The 18,113-nt window shown below is 51.0% G+C and overlaps 1 protein-coding gene across 1 annotated transcript in view; it reads left to right on the forward strand.

Moving 5' to 3' along the window:
- Positions 1 to 18,113, forward strand: part of PDIA5 (protein disulfide isomerase family A member 5) — an 89,570-nt gene that overhangs the window by 22,723 nt on the left and 48,734 nt on the right. The window contains exons 3-6 of the mRNA XM_021692449.2: positions 1,111 to 1,198; positions 10,863 to 10,946; positions 11,199 to 11,244; positions 15,237 to 15,329. Of these exons, the coding sequence (XP_021548124.1) occupies positions 1,111 to 1,198; positions 10,863 to 10,946; positions 11,199 to 11,244; positions 15,237 to 15,329 (311 nt within the window). The remainder of the gene's footprint in view (positions 1 to 1,110; positions 1,199 to 10,862; positions 10,947 to 11,198; positions 11,245 to 15,236; positions 15,330 to 18,113) is intronic.

The following is an 18,113-nucleotide window of genomic DNA, read 5'->3' on the forward strand; positions in this document are numbered from 1 at the left end:
GGCTCGTGGGGGTTCCCGGGAGTGCCTCCTTTGGGTGGCTCCATGCAGCTCTCTAGAAAGATATTTTTTGTTCACTTACATGAAAGGCTCAGCATGCTTTGTATTCACAAACAGCTACCGTTATCCACGCTAGAAAAGGAGATCTGTGGAGCCAAATAATTCAGACATCATTTCTGCTCGGCTTTGGGATGTATCTTACGGTTTTTGGTGGAGGCAGCAGACCTGCTCTCCTTCCCAGTGTCTGCATGGGGGGCCCTTCAAGTGAGCTCACAAGTATGACGGGGAGAGGTGATGCATGGGCCACAGCCCCTCTGCAGCAGTGTTGGAATCCTGGCTGCAAGCCTCTGCCCCCAAGCTCCTGCCCTCCCACAGTAGTTTCCCATGCTTTGCCCACATGCCTGGACCCATGGAGAACTTCCTTTCTCATGCTCACTCCACCCTGCCCCAAGGCATAGTGCGTGTTTTTGTAGCTGACCCTCCAGGTACTGCAAGGGCTGGCTCTTCTGTCACTGCTGGGGAAATGGGCTGTGAAATGTGACTTGGGTCCACTAGACAGTGGTCCATCTGAGTCTAGTGTCACATATAAACCTCAGTTAACCACCAGGTTGTACTGAGCCCCTGCCGAGGTGAGGATGTGATGCACAAGTAAAGGAAGGGTCTGGTCCCTGCTCTTGTCAGCTCCCAGCTTGGGCTCTAGGACAGAGGAGTGTGGAATTGGCAAACTTGTTCCCTACGTTAGTTACAGAATTGTAATCATTTGATTATAGAACTTTCACAATTTGTCCCAGAAAAGTAATGAGTCAGAGATTCTACTGAGAGTTGAACATCTGGCTGAGAGATTCTTGGAAGAGCGGGGCATGAGGTGTGGTGTAAAGGAGGGGTGAGTTAGGGGTTCTGTGTCTGTGAGGAGGGCTCCAGAGTCTGGTGGGGAACAGGGGATTCTGAGAAGCATTCTCACCGAACTATTGAGCTCAGGGTCAGTGTTGTTACTGGTGCCCCGGATCTCCCCTCTAGGACGGGTCTCCATCCTTCCTTACCCCTGAGGGAAGATGGCAAGAGGTGGTCCTGGGGTGCTCGGGCACATATGTTTAATGTTTTATTTTTTTACAGAGGCTGCAGCTGAAAGTCATCTCAGGTTATTATCCACTGTGGCCCAGGCCGTGAAAGGACAAGGCACCATCTGCTGGGTAGACTGTGGGTATGTCCTGGGGACATGGGGCGTGGTGGCTGGAGAGCAGGACCTCCTTCGGGGATTTGGAGGGTGGGGTAGGGAATCGTCCCTGAGGAATGCTCTGGGAGAGAGGGTGTGCTGGAGAGATGGCGGTAGGAGAGCCTCTCTTACCTTACTGTAGGGTCACCTGTGGCCTGGAGAAGGGGCAGTTCAGGCTGCCCACCTGTTCTTTCCAGCCCCACCACTCTTCTTCCCTTTTTCCATAGTGCTTTTACTTTTTACTCTGTTGTCATGTGTCACGTGATTTTTTCTTCCCAGTGGGTGGGAGAGGGGGCCTTGATGCTCAGAGGCAAGGTTATTTTCAGGGTCACCTGGTGGGCTTGCTTGGGGGAGGGGTCTGCAGCAAGAACCCTGGGCTTTACGCCCAGCCCAGGTCATTGATAGAGCTCTCCACCGCCCAAGGCGCGAAGGTGGTGGAACCAGCTAGTCCGAGGGCCTGCTGCCTTGCCTTCTGAGGTGGCTCCATTAGATCAGGCCTGGACAGGTGGCTTTGTCCTTCCAAAGCTCTCTTCTGACCCGTGTCTCCCTGCCCGCCCCTGCCTGTCCCGGTGCCAGGGCTGCCCATTCCTCCTCCTCCTCCTTCTCCTCCTTCCCGACCTCCCTCCACCCGGAGACGTCCTTGTCAGTGTTAAGGTGACAGGACCAAACACCAGCCCACAGGCAGGTGTCTGTAGGAAGGGGGGCTACTTCTTAGGGTGGGGAAGCGGTTTCTTGATGGAATTCTCAGATTCTTCTAAGTGTGGGAGTTTGAATCCAGGGTGTGCTCAGCTTCCCTTTCCTTTCAGTCATTAGGAATAATTTGCACATCTGTCTGTGCATTGTGTGTGTGCATGCACATAGGCACACCCCTTCGTTACATAATTAGCTCTCAGTTTGGTATAGATTGGCCTAAGTACAGAAAAGGCACAGAGAGAGTGAAGGAACGTAGGAAAAAAGGTAACTAAGAGCAGGTTTGTCCTTTGTATGTTTGAGCACCTACTGTATGCAGGGCTCTATGTTGCACTTGGCGGATATCAGCATTTACATCCGCTTCCGACTGAGGACAGGAAGTGTTTCCAGAGTCACTGTGTCCAGCCACTTCTCACCTGGACTTTGGGTCTCTCAGGGGTAGGGGCTTGGGAAGAGGAGGGGAAAGGAGAATATTGCATCATTGTTAGTACGGGGAAGAGGTGGGGCTCTGCTGGGAAAAGAGGCAGTTCTTTTCCTGGACAGCCTACAAAAGGCTTCTTAACCTTTCCTGTAGCTGTTCTTGCCCGAGCCACAGCCTGGCTGCTAGCCTGTGGGTTAGCTGAGCTTCTCGGGCTCAGCTCCAGTGCAGTCTTCTTCCCTTTCAGTCGGAATTCTAGACAGCCGTTTTGTGAATGAACTTCTGGGACACACTGATTTATAAGATTACGGCCTCAAGTTTGTCCTGCCCATGATTGGAGAGAAGTGACGGGAGACTTACATTTTGACAAAGCCCTGGATGAGACTGACAGAAGTCATAGCTGAGTGGTGTTTGCTGTGCATGCACGCTCCTGTCTCTGGCCTCACATCTCCTGATTTATTCAAATACCAATTTAATGGAAGAGACTGCTCACCAGACATATGGTGAGATCTTGGCCACCGGTTAATCCTAGTTCATAGTTGGTCCAAAAGTGTTGTCTCCTAGGTGTGTCTCAGTCTCTCGCATTTTCCCAGGAGTGCACCGTGTGACTAGCAAAGCGACAGAACCTCTTCGAGGGGACAGGGCACTTTGGAATCTCCATATCTGGAGATGACACTGGCCTGCCAAGCTGGTAGAACCTATCACAGGGAGTTCTCAGGCTTGCAGGTGGCAGAAATGGGAAGGAAAGTTTTGATGTAGTTGCTGCCTTCTCCTGCAACATTCCTAAGCACCTACCGTATGCCTTGAGGTACACAGATGGAGAATAGCGTCCTCAGGAGCTCAGCGTGCAAGGCGGAAGCAGACACTGAACCCGGTGATTACAGTCCATGTGAGAAATGCAATCAATGGAGGCTGTGGGTGCGAGGGGTACCCCTTTAATCTGCCTGGAAAGGTTGAGAAAAGCTTCACGGTGAAAGTTGAGTTACCATTTGGGGCAAAGACCTTTGAGTACCAGGTCTTTAAAGTGCCCTGGCTTTCCCTGCAGGCAGCTGCCTGTGGTGTGGGCCCCGAGTACTGCCTGGGGTCCTCTGCTGCTGCGTGTGGAGCCAGCAGTCCTGCTCTGCTCCCTGCAGGGGCAGGACTAAAAGGGGGGAGGCCAGGGTTAGAACATTAGAATCCAGGGCTTTTTCGGAGACATGACGTCTGGAGTCAATAAAAGTGCCAATGGGAGAAATAATCCTGCGACTTTTGATGTGTTATGATGAAAATCTAGGGGGGCATCTTAGAGCTTAAAGAGGTAACCTTAAGACAAAAGGACAGACAGTTCCACATAGTTGCCACTCAGTTCATCCCTCTAAGAGAAAGTATAAACTGAAATGTTACATGGCTTTTAAAATAGTTTAGATAAGTAGATGGATTATGGAGCTCTAATGGGTTGTGTTGGAAGCAGGAGTATCTGGGTCCAAGTTTGAAGTCAGAGGCAGGGTGCAGGGAGATCTTCCCAGCGCAGCCCAAGGGACAGAACTTGGGGCTCTAGTCCACGCAGGCCACTGGGGGTGGCAGTTCTCATGGATAAGCATTACACAGGGAACTCCCCAAGGGCATGAGCTGGTTCTGCCCTGCTGGTCCTAGACTTCTGAAAGTGCCCTGTAAACCATTAGGGGAACCCACCACGTTAACCCTAGGGCCCGGTATGACAGCTCTCATTGTGTCCTAAATATGTTCAGTCTGTGTTTATGAATCTGAATGAGATGCTTCCAGGGATGGGCAGAAGTGCTCTCGGGAACACCTTCTCTTGCTGTCTGCAGTGGAGTGAGCAGGTGGAACGGAGCCAACGTCTGCTCGCTTTTTATCCTCGCGGCTATTAAATAGCAGGTAGTCAGCCAGAGTGTGCCTCCCTTCGCACAGGCCCTCCTGAGGTTCCCCATCTCTCATTCTTTCCAGCTGTGCTTCCTGCCTTGCCAGCAGAGGGTTGGAGGCTAGAATGAGGATGCCAGTGCTTGGGAGGGGGGCGACAGGAAGGCCTCGAGTGAAGAGCCCACGCTGCTTTTCTCCCTTGAAGGGCAGGTGAAGGGAACAGGGGGCATTCTAGGGCAAGAGAAGACAGTGCTGTGGTGTGAAGTGTCTTTGAAGGTATGCGGGATAAAGGCAGAGGCCTGGGTTGAAGGGTCAGCTCTGCTACTTAGGAGCCCTGTGACCTTGGACAGGTCTGTTTCCTCATCTGTAAATGGGACAACAGTACATATTCTGCTGCCTTTCCAGGTCCGTGGTGAGGAGCCAGCAAATGGAAGTTCTTTCTAGACTATAATTTAAATGTGAGATCCCATTTTTACTGTTACTTTTCATCTGGGCAGGATTGTTCAGGGCATTGCCAGAAGCAGCCGAGGGGGGGAAATGGTGCGTGCATTCTTCAACGGTCCTTTCTTAGGGGTGGGTGTTGAGAGGATGCCCCTAAGGAGGTTCTGAGCATGAGAGTCAGCCCCAGTGCACAGGCTGTTTTGCTCTGACCCTTAAGAAGTTTGGGGAGACAGTGAGACTTGTAGGACTACAGGTCATGGGGCCAGGCTTTGAGTCTAGACGGACAGGTAATAGCTGCAGGACCTTTGGCAAGTCGCTGCCCCTCTCTGGGCTTCAGCGTAATCTTGTGTGAACCATGGAGTTCAATCTTCCAGTCTGTTCTCATCACTGAGTAGCCTGGTTCAGAAAATCCTGGAAGCTGCCAGGTTTGGTGTGTGTGCATGCATGTGAGTATGTGGCAGTCTTTTTTTGGGGGGAGGGGGTCTTTCTCTGTGTCTCCCCCCATTCTGGGTGTCTGCTCCTTATGTCTCTCCTGTCCTTCCCTCAGAGCTGCTGGCCTCTCTCCTGCTTTGTTCCGTCCTCCTTACTAGTTTCTGTCACCTCTCCCCCATCTCTGGGTCCCTGCCTCCCCTAGTTTTTTGGTCTTTCTCCTCTTCTCTTCTCTTTCTGGGTGTTTCTTTTTCCCCTTTTTCTCGATTTTCTGGCTCTTCCATCCCTACCCTTGCACGTGTGGCTGCAGGCACACGCACCCCTCTGTGTTGGTTTTCTCCCAGGCCCCAGGCCCTGTAGCTCATAGCTGTGAGCTGTCTGTAGGGTGTCTGGCGTCTGTCCAGGGATTTGTCAGCTCTCCCTTTCCCCTCACTCCACCTCCTGGCTCAAACCTCAGCAGCCACGCTCGGGTTGGCTGGTGGTGGTTGTCCGGCTGTGAAGGGGGTTGTGTGTGAGGCAGTTGGTATGCCCCTCGTGCCCCCCAGCCTGGCATCGGGCTCAGCCCTGGCGCGGAGTGCTGCTGTCGGGGTGGCTGAGCTGGAGCCAGCATGCGGGAGCCGTGCCTCGCATGCTAATTCCTGAGGCTGATTCTCACTGGGCCGACACTGCATATCGGGAGCTCACGGCTTGCTTTTCCTGAGGGTGTAGGTCATTACCTAGCCGCAGTTTCCTTCTTCCCTGCTCTCTTTCTCCCATTTGCTTTGCTTCCCCCAGAGCAGTGCTGCCTTCCCCGATCCCAGACGTGGGGCCTTCCAGGGCAGGCATCATGTATTTTGAAGTCTTATGTTTTCTTCTAAAAATTCTTTGGGTTTAGCATTTGCTTCTTCATATGTAAGCATGTTTAACATTACTTACCAGGGGATAAAGCAGACTCCCAGGAGAAGGGCCGTGTTTATGTTGAGGCTTCAGATGCCTCCCGGCACATTGCTCCATGCTCGTGGTGGGGGCCATGACCCTGCTGGGGAGCACAGCCTAAGAATCTCCAGGCTGGGGGTGGGCAGGAGGGGGAGGAGAGGGCACGCCCCCTCTCTTATTCCCATCCGTCTTATTAACTATGCTGTGTACGTCTTCCTTCATCCTGTGCCTTCTGGAGGTAGGTACCATACAGAACAGCCGAACCCGGGAGGATCCCTGTTGTCCCAAGTCCCTCATTAGAGGGTGCTACTTGACCCACCAAGGCTGGTCCAGGTTTAAGACCCCGCTGTTCCAGGCTGTTCTCTGTCTCCCGCCTCATGCCCTCCCCCTGTTCTTTCAGGTTGTTTTGGGTATGTGGCACCTAGCAGTCACTCTGACAGCGTTTTCTTGCTCACTTGCTCCTAGTCCTCTCCCATTTTCTTCATGTCTCAGGAGTGAGGCCCTTCCTACATTTCCTGACTTGCCCACCTCAGGGGCCACAGGTCCATCTGCTCAGAACCCCACCATGTTGGACCCGACAGATGGGAGAAAGAGATTTATTGCTGCTTTAATGGGGCAACAGAACCTGGAAAGTCCAGGTTACCCAGGGGCACGCCGTGGCCAGGACAGTATGCTCCGCGTCCCGCCCGGCTGCAGGAAGCTGCCCCCAGCTTGTGTGGCTCTAAGGATGCCAACTTGCTGAGTGAGGACCCAGTTGGCGGGCTAGAGGGAGATACCTGAGGTTCCGTTCTCTCTGTGTCTCCATCTTCTTTCCTGGGGTCTGGCTCCTGATTCACCGGTCAGGATACAGGCAGCCCGCTTTATGTTTTAGTAGTACCGGGCCCTGTAGAGGAATTGAAACCCCATTCACCTCTTGTGAACAGCTCCTACATTTTGCAGCTCGGGAAACCATGGCCCCCACCAGAGGTCACAGGCTGGCTGATGGCAAAGCCGGATCTAGAAGCCATCAGTCCCTCCAGCTGGCAGCTGGACCTTTCTCCAGGGAGGGTGTGGTTCCATAGGCTGTGATTTGAGAAAGGCACGGCTCCCCTCCCTGAGCCTCCAGCACCTTGGTTCTTCTCTTCCTTCTTGCTCTCGCCCCCCACCTTTCATCCCTGGGTCTGATTCCCTGGAGTGGGGGTGGCCAGCCTCTTGGATGACCGTAACCGCACATGAAGATCTGGTAAACACGGCGGCATGCACGGTAGCGGCCACCATGCTGCTTGCCGGCCAGCCCACAACACTTAGAAATACACGTGTGTGTGTCTTTGTCTCTCTGGCCTGGGGGTGGCGAGGGGTGTGTGTACAGGCCTCTGGAATCTTTCCCCCACATTCTCGGTAGAAGAGGGCTAAGGGGGGGTGGGGCGGGACAGGATGTAGCAGGTCTGGGTGAGTCAACAGCCGAGGGAGGCAGGGCTCCAGCCTCCCAAGCACACAGACCGGCTGGACAGTCCGCTCTTGCAGGACAGTCAGGGAAGTGGCAGGTGAGGGCCTTTGCACAGCAGTCCACTCTCTGATCCATGCTGGTTTTCTCCCTCCCTCTGCATCCCAACAAAGCCTCTCATTTCCCTGATTGCTGCCTTTGTCTTCCTGCCTTTTTCCGCCAGAGCCTCACTCACTGGCTGGGGAAGGGAGGCAGAGAGGAAGGTAGCCAGTAAATCAATTAATTGCGCTTAATCTATCAACGCAGATCCTTTTAAGGTCCCGAGCTTGGGTAATTTCTCTTCCCTTCTTGAACTCTTTAAGACTTTTATTGTCTGTACTGAATGATTAGCACGTGCATGTGCACGCACACACACACACACATACACACACACGTACTCTGACAAATGGGAGGAAGGGGAGCCAGTCAGAGAAAGTACTATTAGGAATTGTCACCTGGCAGGACTCCTGGAGCTCAGGAGACAGAGCCCAGAGAGCCGAAAGTGTAGAGCCTTACCCCAGGAGCAACAAGACACATCATTCACTCCCTCACTCGCTCAGGCTACGTAGAGTACCTGCTACATGCCAGTTGCAGAGTCAGCTGTGAGCCAAACAAAGGCCTTCCCGGAGCAGACGTTTCCGATGGGGGTGATAGTGGACACGGTCGGATGTGGAGCCGCACCGCCATGGACAGAAAGACCGCGGGGAACGGCGTGCAGGACTGCGGAAGGTGCGTGGCTGAGGCTCTGGGGTCTGGGCCAGAGGTGCTCAGATAGGCCAGGATGCTGCCTCCCCACAGACCCCTCTGAGCATACATGCATTGGCATTCGTGCACAGCTGTGTGTGAGTGTGGGGAGCAGGGGCGAGGCGGCAATCCTTGCAGAGTGTCGGAACCCAAGGAGGGAAGCGGGTTGCACCGAGTCTGCAACAAGGAATCCTGTGGCAGAGACAGCTGTGACTGGCTTAACTGGAGCGGGGGCTGCAGGCTGGGCCAGACCTGCAGCTCAGGGTCCATGCTGAGGAGTAGGCAGGGGCAACCTCTGTGCCCTCCGGGCTCCACTCAGCCCAGTCAGCTGCGTTGGAGCGTTAGCCCCTATGCCTGTCCTGAGCTCACCAGGGACCTACGGCTGCAGCAGCAAGACTTTTCCTTGGAGCAGGTTCTGCCAGATCAAGGCAGGGACTGGGGTTGGAGTGATTCTGAGCCCTGTCCCACCTCTCTCTGCTTTGTGGAAGTCACAGGAAGCAGCTGCCAGCTGCCAGGCTCGATGGAAGAGAGCCAGCATGGGGTGGCGCTTCTCCCCTCCGTTGACTGCCTGGTGAAGTCTGAGCGGCCCCCTCAGGTGTGGCAGTGGAAGCAGGCCGGTTGGGTGCCCCTGCTGGGTGTGGGATGGGGCTGAGGGAGGCCTGAGCTGCTCAAGATCGCTTCCTGCCCCGGCCGCTGTTTCTTGTTGCAGTTGGGTGAATAGCAGGTGGTCACCCAGGAACAGTTGAGCCCGGCAGAACAAAGCTGGACAGGGCAAGTGCCAAGTGAACGCTTGTAAACACCCCGAGTGGAGTCCTCTCTCCTGGGGGATGAGCTCAGGTAGGGAAAGGGCACTTCAGATGCAGTCGTTTGCAAACAAACCTACCACCCGTAGGCCTGGCTTCACCACGGAGCCCCTGCGGGAAGGGCAGGCCCAGGCTGTTAAAGCTCTTGTCAGTGGAGGTGTGTATGGCATCCCCACAGGGCTTTAGGGGACCTGTTTCCAACTCCCGGATTCCGTGGGCGGCCCTTCCCAGGGCTTTCTGCTGTATCCTCTCCGTCCTTCTGCATCTCCTCCCAGCCCCTGCTGATCCCTTCTCTCTGGATTCCCTGTCTCTAAGTGTCCTTGCCACATTGCCGTGTGATTAGCCTTTCCTTTTGGAATTCATCATGCATTTCGTTTGAGTCCCTGCTGTTTGCCAGGCCCGGGGCTGGAAGCTGCGGTGGCTGCCCCAGGTAGGACTAGATAGGGTTGGGGTGGGGGCAGGAGGGCGGCCCCCTCTCTGACCCACACACATCTCTCCAGTCAGACAGGCTTCTTGAATTGCAAAGTGCGTAGTCACACTTGAAATGAGGTGCCACAATGTTGCTTGTCCAGTGATGAGTGTTGCTTTTAGAATGGAGCTGACTGGTTTGATTTGTACTGGGGGTGGTGCACAGCTGTGAAGCCGATGGCTGTAGAAGGTGGTGAGGTGTGTGCACAGGTGGAGGATGAAGGGGCTTCCCTCAAGTGGCTGTCATTCCTGGCAGAACAGAGTTTCTCATGCAGTGTAGTCAGAGGGGACCAGTGGGGACCGGTGGCTGACGTAACCTCACTGAGCCCAGGCAGATGTGGGGCAAGGGCCCTCCGTGGGTGGGGTAGCCGGCCGCCTCTGTCTGGCCATTGGGCAGACTTGGCTGACTATGGTGAGGTTATGGGGAAAGCCATGAGACAGATGAGGTCGCTGAGCGGCTGGTGGAGGCCACAGGGGAAGCCAAACCTTGGAGAGGTTGGGGAGAGGAGGAAGAGCCCGAACAGGGCAGTGGCCTGCATCTGGATCACCTGGAAGACTCCTTGAAACACAGTTGCTCAAGTCTCCACAAAGTTTTGATTCAGTGGGTTTGGGATGAGGCTGAGAATTTGCATTTCTAACAGGTTCCTGGGTGGTGCTGATGCTGCTGGTCCAGGGATCCCATTTTGAGATCCATTGATCTAACAGGAAGGAAACCAAGTTAGGTGAAATCAGGCATGAGCACTTTGTGAGCCGTCAATGGCACCGGACTGACGTTTCTTATTAGGAGAACTGCAAGCGTGTACATATTGCAGATGCTGCACTTCGCGGAAGCTTTCTCCTTTCTCCGTGTGGCTTTTGTCAATACCTGGTCCGATTTCATAACTTTGTCAGCATTGTAGAACGTCTTCCTCTTATCTGGGTCAGACGGTATCTAGCAGGTGGCACATGGCACACATTTGAGCTTTAAAAACAAAAACTGGCTTGGGCCCGAGGCAGAGAGTCTGAAGTAGTGATCTGAGTAGGGCCAGGTTAATCCCTATTTTTTTAAACTTCCCCAGATGATTCTGATGAGTGGCCAAGATGGGGAGCCACAGATGTATGCTGTAGTTTGTTTTCCTTCTCAGAATGGGCTGTCCACCCACTGTGCTTCTGGGCACTTGCTTTGTCTAGAGCTGTCCGCGCTGCCCCCCACGTGTGGTGATATACCCTCCTCGTCTGCTTGTTTCTGTCTTTCTCGCTCAGCCCATCTCCTGTTGGCTACTGTCCTTCCTTCAGGTCTCTGAATGTGTGTCTGCAGTCAGGGCCTTACCTGCTATTGAGAATTCCCAGGTACCAGGCTTTTCATAGGCCACCAGCAGATTCTACCGTCAACACCTTTGTGAGGACCTCCGGTAACAAATGGTTCCTGACATTTGTGTCTTTCAGTGATGCCGAGAGTAGAAAATTGTGCAAGAAGATGAAAGTTGACCTGAGCACAAAGGACAAAAAGGTTGAATTATTCCATTACCAGTAAGTACATGTGGGCATTTCCAATTTCCAAGTAAGTGCTGAAAGCTTTCATTGGTATTCTCAGGGAATGGTGGTTTTTAGTTAGGTTAATTTTATTTCAGAATGATTTTTTCTTTCTGTGTTTACAGTTCTTTTTTTTTAATCTTGAACCATGTTCAATAGCTGAATGTTATTAAGATGCTGCAGGAAACCAAAGGTATGTATCTTCACAACCATTCTTAAAGTTAACACCTTTTTCTCTTCGTTTGACAGGGATGGTGCATTTCATACTGAATATAACCGAGCTGTGACATTTAAGGTAAATTTACCTCCCTCATTCTCAGCAGAGGTAGCGTCTGAACAGATGCCAAAAGCCTGGCAGGTTCTCTCTGAGAGAAGGAAGGGCAGATTGCACAGATAGCTCTTCCAAATGACCTGAGGGATTCTTATCTCTAGAGCACATGTCAGCAGAATATCTGGAGAAGTTTGTAACTGTTAACGCAGCAGGGATGACCAGCCTCGTAGATAAGTGTATGAATCTATCAGCTGTCATCCGGGGAGGCACATGACGGTATGCCTCTCCCCTCCAGAGGCCTGGGTCTCTAGTGTCCATGCTAGCTCTCCAAAGGCTGGGGGGGACTTGCTGTGGCCAGGTGAGCACAGACGGGCCGGACACAGGCAGGTAGGCATGTGTCGGCAGATGCAGCTCGTTTCAGATGACATGCCCATGTCACTGAGTTCCTCCCTGCTACAGATCCAATTTAGAAGTAGACGGAGAAAAGCATCAGTGAAAATAGGTGTGGAGGCCCTGTGACCCGTGGGTGCTGTTATCACAAAGCAGCTGCCCCCGCCTCGAGTCCTTCTGTGGCCCTTGGATTCTCTTCCTCCAGTGTACCCATTCTCTCCGTCATCCAGTCTCCTCCTGGAGGCTTTCCCCTGCCCCAGCTGGGGCCATGTATTTCTTCTCTTCCCAACGTAGATGGAACTTACTTTTTCAGACTCTCCTGCTTAGCTGACTGGCTTGGACCCCTCGCTCCTCTCTCTCTCTCTGTCTCTCTCCGTCTCCTTCCATTTTTTCCTGCCTATCCGTCTGTCTGTGCAGCCATAGGGCCCCTCTCCTCTGCTGTTCTTCTCAGCTCCCCGGTCATTTCCTGTTTATCTACCAACACTCGTTCTTTTTGAAGTCACTACAGCTTTTACCTTATACAGACCCGGCCTGATTACTCATCTTAACACCCACTTAGACACTTAGAGAAAGTTCTACAAACTAGGGTTGCTTAAGCCTCTTATTCTGTGTTAGACGTCAGCTGAAGCCCTGGGAGAGATCATGTGCTCCCTGGGAAGAGGTGTGGCTGGGCAGGGGCGGGGAGGGGAAGTGCTGTGCAGGGATTGAAGGGGGGCTGGGGGCTTTTTGTTTTAGTTTTGGAGGCTGTGTTCAGTTTACATTGAGTGGCTCCCTCTGAGTCGTCCTGGGATCATGGAGCAGGAAATTGCAGCTGCTCAGAAAGAACTGTAGTAGCTGGGAAGGAGCAAGGAGCCGGAGTAATGTGAGCTTGGCTAGGTAGTGGAGGCTGAGTCCTGGCCTTTGTCCGCCCCCTTACCAGGACCAGGTGTGCGGCATCTGCTCACTCCTCATCCTTCCTGTGATTTGCAGCTGGAGAAGAGGGCTAAGTGTTGGACAGGGTCAGAGTCTTTAGTGGAGAGAGAGCATCCTTAGTCCCAGGGTCCCCAAAGCCCCCAGGGCCATCAGGGATGGGGGTAGAGTCCCTGGAGTTCTCCAGAGCAAGAGTAAGTGGCATAGTGTCTCCCATGACTGCCTGATGGCTTCTGCTCTTCATTCAGCAGGAGCGGCCAAGACCAAAGCCCTCCTTGGTCACAGGTTGGTTTTCCTCTCAGGGATCCTCTTGGGCCTCGATCTCCAGAGAGACAGAGGAGTCCCTGGCAGGGTTGGGTGCATGGTTGCAGGCTCATGCTCTGGCTGCCATTGCTGTCATGCTGGATGGTTTGGCAGGGACCTGGTCACAGGCACTGCACTGTGGCCCCTACAGAAGCCAGAGGCCAGACAAGTGAGGGGAAAGAGGGGACCTTCCTGTATAAGTGGCCTTTTGCTGGTCAGCAGTCTGTCCAGCAAAATCCTTACTATGTGTAAGTGGTCAGGACCGGAGGTGCCTGGAAGCCAAAACTCGGATGAGCCTCTGATGACCTTCTCCCAAGGCCGTGTAGCTGTGAGGGTGGTTTCCCAGCCACCAAGATGTCCTGAGAACCAAGGTGTGAGTTGTGGGGCCATTTCCCCGGGATTCAGAGCGCCCAGAGCAGGAGGGCTGAGGGAGTGAGACCTTCCAGGTGCTGCTCCCTGCAGACTTTTCCACCTAAGACCTTGTCGGGCAGACTGATTTGGAGAGAACCTATGGATGGGATTAGGCACCTTCAGTTAAACAAGAATAATCACCTGAAAAGCAAGTATGATTGTTTCAGTACATCAGCAGAGGTGACTCCTTTCCTTTTGGCATCCACGTGTCTTTTCTCCCTGATGCTGAGGCGGGGCTGGGGCTGGGGCTAGCGGTGGGAGAACAGGAGACAGTGCTCACCCTTTAACTCAGCTCCTGCTGATGTGCGGACAGGAGCCCCCTGAGAGCAATAGTTCCTAACCTATTTCGGGTTCCTAATCCCACTGAGAATCTACTGAAAGGCTTAGATCTTCTCCCTAGAAACAGTATGTTTGCATAAAATAAATGTAAAATGTGGCCATGTGAGTAAATGTAAATGCTTACTAAAGTAATGTATAAAGTAAGTGCTTTCACGGCGGTCTGAGGTCTCACAGGCTCCTGAAGGCTGCCGTGCACCCTGCATTGAGAACTGCTGCCCCAGGTGTTTCTGAAACAGGTGGGCACTTAGAAGCATCTTTCTCACATGGCCCAGGCCGTGCAGGTGCCTCTGCAGCTGTGGGTGAGCATGGGTTTCAGGAGGCCCTGCCACTTCCATTTCGGCTTATATTGTTGCAGCAAAGCTTTGACAAGGACAGAGGAGAGGCAGATCTGCCTTTGCCGTGGTGGAAGTGGCCCCTCTTCTTTTGCCAGGAGGCATTTCACAGCTCCATTTGGATGACCAGGGAGCATTACCTGAATGAAATTCTATGAAATCTTAGCTGGCTCCCATTCTTCATGGTAGCTCTTTCCAAATGGGGTGTCCAGAACGAGGAGGCCTCACTGAGGTCCTGTGTGTGTGACCAGTGGATGGGCTGAATGCACAGCCTTGCTAAGAGGGTGTTTCCTTTTCTCACCTCAGCCCACCTCCCTCCCACCACACTTGTGGACACAGCCAGCTTGTCATCTGCTTGTTGGAGCTTGATTGAAGTGGACAGAAGTCACAAAATCTTGCATCAACTGTGTGTTGACATGGAGGCCAGCAGCTCCCCTCCAGAGTCAGAGGGATGGAGGTTGGCTGGTTTCTGGTACTCATTCCTGACTCTCACAGACTTTGAGCACCATTTCCCAGAGTGGCTCTCTGAGGGAAGGGAATGCCACTCCTGTCCCGGACCGGTGGAGTGTGGCAGGGATAGAGGGCAGCGGGGGGACATGACCCCAGTTTCCCGCCCCACATGTGTCTTCCACAGAGGGGGTGAGATTTGAGGCAGTTGTCCACACAACAAAGGCTACTGAAGCCCTTTAACCTGGAGGTCTTTGTCAGGTCTTCATCCTGAGCATCTAGAAGGGGGGGTCTTCAGGGAGAGAAGTACAGCAACCAGGCAGCCACAGAGATGAGCACCCTGCCTGAGCCCGACAGAGGATGCAGGATTTAACACACTGCCAAACCAGTTTAGATCACACAGTACTGAGCAGGTGACAAGTAGGTGTGCTTACCTGCTTGTGCAGTTGACAGTTTTTGTGCATGAATGTGGAGTCCTTGGACAGGACTGGAGAGCTTTATTCAAATTGATCAGAGAGCTTCCTGAAGGAGATGAGACCTAGCTGAAGCATGAGTGTGTCTCTGGTTTAAATAAGCCAATGAATTGTCTCAAATCTCTTCTCTGTCCATGAAGAAGCACAGAGGTATGGATCAGCTGACCAGAGTCAGGTGTCACGTGGCTGAAAAATTTTGGTGGAGGTGGTGGGGGTGCATTTTTAGGGCCCTCAGCAGTGATGTCAGTGGGCAATGGAATTGCACCTCCCCCCGCCCTTGCGGTTGGCCACATGCAGACTCTTTCCACAGGCGCGTGGGTCTCCGGGCAGGGAGATGGGGCAGGTTCCTGATTTCCCCACCTCCCTCTTTGCTGGCTAAAACGAGTTTTCCCTTCTCTGTTCCTTTCCTCAGTCCATAGTGGCCTTTCTGAAGGATCCAAAAGGGCCCCCACTGTGGGAGGAAGATCCTGGAGCCAAAGATGTTGTCCACATTGACAGTGAAAAGGTAATTTATTCCCCATCAATTCTGGTAGACCCTGGAAGCCTCCCACAACCAGGTGCTCCCTAGGGGAGATGTCCAAGGAAATGAGAAAGGGGAGTCTTCGGGGATGAGTTGTGCTTTCCTCCAAGGGAGCTGGGCTGCCAGGCCCCTAATATTTGTTCTTGCCAGCTCCACGATGGAACCCACAGGAGATCACAGGCTGGCTGCCTGAGAGCTTCTTCCCTTCTTCACTGCCTTATTTAATGTATTTTAATGGGTTTAGATTTTCCTTATAGAAATATCCATTTAAATGTCCTTTCCTTATTATGTAACTCAGTCGTTGCTGGGATTGGCTGTGTGTTTTTAAAAGTGGGCTTTGTTTTTTGTTTTCTTTAAGAATAATCTCAGAGGTTTGGGTTGGATTTCCAGAGACTTGGGTCGGGTCTCTACAATTCTAAGTAATGTAAATTTGAACAAATTATTTATTCTCTTAAGCTTTCAATTCTGGATTTGGCTAGGATGGGGGGTCGGGATAGAACGGTGGTTGAATCATAGTCTCCATACAATCCTGACCCTCCTTCTTTCTAAGCCTGCCCCGCCTGAGCTGAATATGCATCTTTATCCATGGGTACTTTACTTGCTTGACTGTGCCTTCACATAGGATGGGCAAGAACTTCTTTGTTCTATTCCCCATGGTCTGTGAGGCAAGCTGTACTGTATTGTAGGTGGAAGGAGAATGTCCTTTTTTTTTTTAATACGAAATACTCTTGACATACAGTGGTATTTTAGTTTCAGATATATAATAGTGATTTGACAGTTCTGTATATTCCATAGTGCTCACCATGATAAGAGTGGTTGCCATCTGTCATGATACGAAGTTATTACAGTATTATTGACTATTCCCTATGCTGTACTTTGATTCCTGTGACTTATTTATTTTATAAATGGAAGTTTATACCTCTTAATCCCTTTCACCTAGTTCATCACCCCCTACCCCCTTTCTCTCTGGCAACCACCAGTTTATTCTCTGAATTCTATCAGTCTGTTTCTGTTTGGTTGGTTTTGCTCATTTGTTTTGTTTTTTTAGATATATAAGTGAAATCGTAAACTATAAGGGAAATCACATGGTATTTGTCTTTCTCTAACTGACTTATTTCAGTTAGCATTATACCCTCTAGTTCCATCCATGTTGCTGCAAATGGTAAGATCTCTTTTTTAGGGCTAAGTAATATTCCATTGTGTATATATACCTCATCTTCTTTATCCATTTATCTCTGGATGGACACTTGGGTTCCTTCCATATCTTGGCTATTGTAAATAATGCTGCAATAAACATAGGGGTGCATTTATCTTTTCAGGTTAGTGTTTTCATATCCTTTGGGTAAATACCCAGTAGTGGAATTACTGGATCATATGGAATTTCCATTTTTAATTTTTGGATAAACCTCCCTGCTCTTTCCGTAGTGGCTGCACCAATTTATATTCCCACCAGCAGTGCACAAGGGTTCCTTTCTGTCTACATCCTCACCAATGCTTGTCATTTGTTTTTGTGATATGAGCTGGAGATTGTTTGTTCTTATCTTGATAATGTAAAATGTACTTTTTATCTTCTTCTGCCTTTCCTTCCCTTTTCATTTAAAATCATTGACCCTTAAAGCTTGTTAGCCCAAAAGAAAAGGATGCCATTTATACTTCCTGGAGAAGGGATTGTGTGTGATCATTGTGGGCTAACCCAGTAGGTCTGTGGCGATTTGAATTAAGGGGCTGGGCATCAGCATTTCTCTGGGATAGACCATGCCAGTATTGTCAGAAGAGAAAAAGCAGGGGCACCTGGGGGGCTCAGTTGGTTAAGTGTCCAACTCTTGATCTCAGCTCAGGTCTTGATTTCAGGGTCTTGAGTTCAGGCCCCACAGGGGGCTCTATGCTTTTTTTTTTTTTTTAAAGATGAGAGCATGTTGGGGGCAAGGGAAGATGGACAAGTGTCAGGAGGTAGTGACATCTGGGTTTGTAGTTATGAAAATACAAGCAGCCTAAACTCACTGTTGCTCCTAGGTAGATTTTGTGATAATGCGCATTTCTAGCCTTTCTGGAAAGTGAGTGCCTGCTACCTCCCTCCCCTAAGATGTTCATGTCCTAAAACTCCAAAGATCACTCTTCTATAACTAGAAATATCAAGCAGAAAAATTTTTTTCACACCTGTGGGCAGTACTCTTATTACATTTTGTGCTGTCTTCTCTCCCGTAGAAGTCTAAGGTATAGCTGCCCTTCTGCTGATCGAGTCCCTACGTAAGATAACTAAAAGTTCCAAATTCAAGTTTGAATTGCCGATTCGTATTTGTGAGCTTAGAATTCCACACTGTTGAAGGCAGTTAAGCATCTTTGAATGTAATATTTGTTTCTACCTAGGGTATGAAACCAAATTGTTAGAGGCTCAGAAAAAATCTTTTCGTCTCAGATCTTTACCAGGTTTTATCTCCAGGGATTTCAGAAGATCATTTTCAGAGCATTTGCATTTTCTACCCGTTGTCAGGGTCAAAGATCTTAGTCAGTAATTCTTCCTTACAATGAGTAGAATTACATAATTCTAGTTACTTAAACAAGAGTGAACATTTTCAGAATTTATTATAAAATGTTTTGAATTCCTACCAAATATTTGTAATATTTTTTATCTAACTGAAAAATTATAAGTAATACATATGCATTGTTGAAAATTTGGAAAATACAGCTTAAGCATAAGAGAAAAACAAGTTACCCTATCCCTTCCCATTGAGAGATACCCACTGCTGGTATTTTCTCTAGCCTTCCAGG

This window comes from Neomonachus schauinslandi, chromosome 1 (genome assembly GCF_002201575.2).
Source record: "Neomonachus schauinslandi chromosome 1, ASM220157v2, whole genome shotgun sequence".
In the NCBI taxonomy this organism is placed as follows: Eukaryota; Metazoa; Chordata; class Mammalia; order Carnivora; family Phocidae; genus Neomonachus; species Neomonachus schauinslandi.